Source organism: Miscanthus floridulus, chromosome 8, assembly GCF_019320115.1.
Source record: "Miscanthus floridulus cultivar M001 chromosome 8, ASM1932011v1, whole genome shotgun sequence".
Classification (NCBI taxonomy): domain Eukaryota; kingdom Viridiplantae; phylum Streptophyta; class Magnoliopsida; order Poales; family Poaceae; genus Miscanthus; species Miscanthus floridulus.
Genome location: NC_089587.1, coordinates 194849324 through 194853023, shown reverse-complemented (window position 1 = coordinate 194853023; position 3700 = coordinate 194849324). Strand labels below are relative to the sequence as shown.

Genomic DNA, 3700 nt, shown 5'->3' with positions numbered 1-3700 from the left:
ATGACAGGCCACGCAGCCCGGTAGAATCTTCAGGTGAATCCATCCGGGCCCGGCGCACGGTCAGGCGGGCTCTCCTAGACAATCAGCCTGTTCGGCAAGCCGTAAACGATCGTGGATTATAAGCTGGAACATTATTTTTCTCTCACACCAAACCAGCCAGCTGTAAATAATCCACGATCTAGCCCAGCCAGCCGAATAGGCTGAATCTTGGCGACCTCGGCCTCCGTGAACGGCACAGCCAACTCCTGTAGATCCAGCCTTGGCAAGTCAAGGCGATCTAGATCAATCCAGTGGAGACGATGGAACCGTGTTCCCAGAAGAGCATTGTAGTAGTCGAAGACTGCCTCGGACTTGGCCTCATCCGAGGTGAAGGTGCGGCCCTCATGCACGAACGGTTTGGCAGGTAATCTTAGTTCGCAAGGTAATCGGTTAGGCAGGTCGGAGGGATATGGTTCTTGCTTTTCTGTGTGTCTGAATTGTGGTCGTCCACTCGTCCCGCGTGATGGTCTTTCTCCTCTTTAGCTAATAACCAAGCTGGACATTGCTAAACGGTCGGAAACGGTCGAAAACGGTATTACAATATAGAAAACGAAAACGGTCGGTTCGGGATATTTCTACATTTTAGCAATTAAAGAGTATAAAAAATAGTTGAAAATGGTTGCGAAACCAATTGAAAATGACAAATTTTTATGTTTGGTAAAATTTGGAAACGATATCATAATATAGAAAACGGTATCATAATATAGAAAACAAAAGCGGTTGGTTCGGAATATTTCCATACCGTTTTCATCCCTACACCTGACTGAATAAGACATGATATTGTGAGAACCACTGAATTTCTTTCAGTCTGGTTTTTGTGTAGTTTCTGTGGTCTGTACAAAAACAGCGAACTGAGGCCTTGTTTAGTTCTCTTCAAAATTCTAAGTTTTTTTCACTCTCTCTCCATCACATCAATTTTTAGCCGTTTGTATGGAGTATTAAATGTAGGTAAAAAAATAACTAATTACACAGTTTAGTTGGAAATCACGAGATAAATCTTTTGAGCCTAGTTAGTCCACGATTGGACAATATTTGTCAAATAAGACGAAAGTGGTACTATTCATCAGGTTGAAAAAACTTTCAATCTAAACGTGGCCTGAATTCCAGTCTCTATCATTCAGATATATGCTACCTTTCAGTCAGAAAATTGCGATGGTTCTGATTTTCTGTGTGTTACATCAGTGCAGTTATGCCGGGACCTGATTGAATAAGACTAGATTCTGTAAGAAACCAGCGAATTGAATTCAGTTGTTTGAGACTTGATTTGTGCAAAAAGCAGTTAACTGAATTCAATCGTTCAATCAGATGTAGCACCCGAGTGCTAGTACTTGTTGGACAGTAATAAATGTTGTGAACACGCTTAATGTCGGAATTCTTCAGACATCTCCTCAATCAAAGCGATAAGAAAACGTAGCTACACATCGATCTCGTATCATCCTGCACATCAATTTACACTTACGAAATTGACGTCGACCTCGTATCATCCTGCACATCAATTTAGGTTGTGTTTAGTCGGAGGGAAAGTTGGAATTTGGGTACTGTAGCACTTTTGTTTTTATTTGACAAATAGTATTCAATCATGGACTAATTAGGCTCAAAACGTTCGTCTCGCGATTTCCAACCAAACTGTGCAATTAGTTTTTTTTTCATCTATATTTAATGCTCCATGCATGTATCGCAAGATTCGATGTGACAGGTACTGTAGCACTTTTTGAACTATTTTTTGAACCGAACACGGGATTACACTTACGAAATCGTTGCGTTCACACTATGCAGAGCTACACCCTGAAAAGAAGAAGAAATTTGGATAGGCCCTGTGGTGTGAATACTGAATACCCTTTCGGCACATCTTTTTCCTTTAGAAAAGAATGGATATTGATGGCAGTTTTGCCATTTCCACACAGCCATTTTCTGTTCCAAATCCATGAATTTTCCTCTTCTCCAACCCCAAAAAGACCACATGCCCTGATCGATCGCCTCTAAAACCAACCGGGTAACCAGCCAATTCGTAGTCCACGAGGCAACCGATCCCCCAAGATGTACAACGACGTGTTGCAGCCTACACATACACAGCCAGAAACCAACTAGCCCACCTACACGTACAAACCAAGACACGCACGGCGCGCACATGAAGAAACTACTACCCCCATCAGCGACCAGTGCGCCGGCCGGCGCCCGCCGTCATTGCGCCTGCTGGGCGTACGCGACGGCGCGCTCCAGGTGGTGCAGCGACTTGTTGTAGGAGACGAAGCCCATGAACCAGAACTCGAAGCCGTCGTTGGTGGCGAGGTGCACGTACTTCTGCTCCGGCCGGTGCTTGTTCTCGCTGGGCCGCACGCACTTCACCTTCCACAGCGGGATGGTCACCTTGTACGGCGCGCGCCCGGCCCTGTCCCCGCGCGGGGTGGACACCACCAGCGACCGGTCGCTGCGGAACGCCACCCGCGCCGTGGAGACGAACAGCATCCCGGCGATGGGCCCCGCCGTCGTCGACAGGTAGCACTGCGACGCCCGCAGCAGCTTCTCGTTCTTGTCCACGGAGAACCACTGCCGGAACATCTTCTCCACGCCGCCGGCCTGGAGGATCTTGGTGGCCAGCGAGAGCTTCCCCTTCACCGTCTCCGAGAGCTTTGGCCCCATGGTCACTGCATCAGAGCAAGCAACGACTTCAGTCTACTTCCGTGGCCAAGAAGAAAGCATCGACTTTATTCTTCCTTCCACACAGCCTTGATTAGAATTGTTCCAGTCCAGCATGGAAAAGTAAGTACCGTGCTCTTTGATTCCATGAATCTTGTCTCCCTTCCTGCTGGCAGCGTGTTGATTGCTCGTCGGCCGATCGGTGGTCGGTGTCGTTGAGCTGGTAGCATCTGAATGAAAAGGTGAAAAATAGCTCGATCAGCAACACGCTTCGATTTTCTTGGTTTCTTCCCCACCAACCACCATGCAGTAGTGAACTTGACTCTAGCAGACAAATCAAGAACAGGGGTGAGGCTCTCACCATGGCTATGGCTGCTGTACTGGAAGGAGCTCGGGAATTCTCCACGGTCGGGCGTCTGTGTCTCCTCCGCCGGGAAGTCGGGCTCCTCGATGCCATAAGCCCTGGTGCTCACCGGGATCCCAACCACATGGCCCTCAGTCGCCGCCGTCGTTGCCGACCCCTCCATCGCCGAGTCGTCTTTACACCGCGCGCGAACACGAAGACGAAGACCAAGAATTGGCAGAGGAAGCTAGCTGCCCCTGATTTGCTCGGTTCTTGCCTGCCTCTCTCTCGGTCGGTACCTAACGTGCGGTGCGGTGGTTGCGGGTTGCTCAGGCCCCAAATGAGAAGGGGGAGAGCTTCTTTTATAGCGTTTGTGGCTATCTTCCCCAGAAAGATCCAAACAGCCTCGGTGGCCACCTCCGGCTCAGCACTTTGGAATTGGGAATAGATGCAACAGTCCTCATCTCTTCATCATGATAAAAAGCCCGGCCGCGCGACAGAAAAAGCTCGGTGCGTCGTGGCTACCTAATTTGCGAGACCACTGACGAGGGGGCCTCCTAGCTTTTTTTGCTGCTAGTAGTATTTTTGTATTCATGGCGCTTTTCTGAAAGTCATGTATTTGTCGAGCTCGTTTAGAGTAAGAGCATATGGAATTTATGCCCTTCGATGCATCCGCACGCA

At 48.6% G+C, this 3700-nt stretch overlaps 1 protein-coding gene across 1 annotated transcript; it reads right to left on the bottom strand.

Moving 5' to 3' along the window:
- Window positions 1-1863: 1863 nt before the first annotated feature.
- Window positions 1864-3453, bottom strand: LOC136474437 (putative GEM-like protein 8). Its single transcript, XM_066472016.1, has 3 exons — window positions 3038-3453; window positions 2808-2906; window positions 1864-2684 (listed from the first exon to the last, which is right to left on the bottom strand). The coding sequence occupies exons 1-3, from the start codon at window positions 3201-3203 to the stop codon at window positions 2221-2223; spliced, it is 729 nt and encodes a 242-aa protein (XP_066328113.1). The 5' UTR covers window positions 3204-3453; the 3' UTR covers window positions 1864-2220.
- Between the last annotated feature and the right edge of the window lie 247 nt (window positions 3454-3700).

What these genes read in the sequence shown, in the direction of transcription:
- LOC136474437 (XM_066472016.1), bottom strand. Translation starts at nt 3,203, where the DNA reads ATGGAGGGGTCGGCAACGACGGCGGCGACTGAGGGCCATGTGGTTGGG. An exon ending in GTACAGCAGCCATAGCCATG is followed by an intron (nt 2,907 to 3,037) that starts GTGAGAGCCTCA and finishes CTTTTCATTCAG; the next exon opens with ATGCTACCAGCTCAACGACA. An exon ending in TCATGGAATCAAAGAGCACG is followed by an intron (nt 2,685 to 2,807) that starts GTACTTACTTTT and finishes GCTCTGATGCAG; the next exon opens with TGACCATGGGGCCAAAGCTC.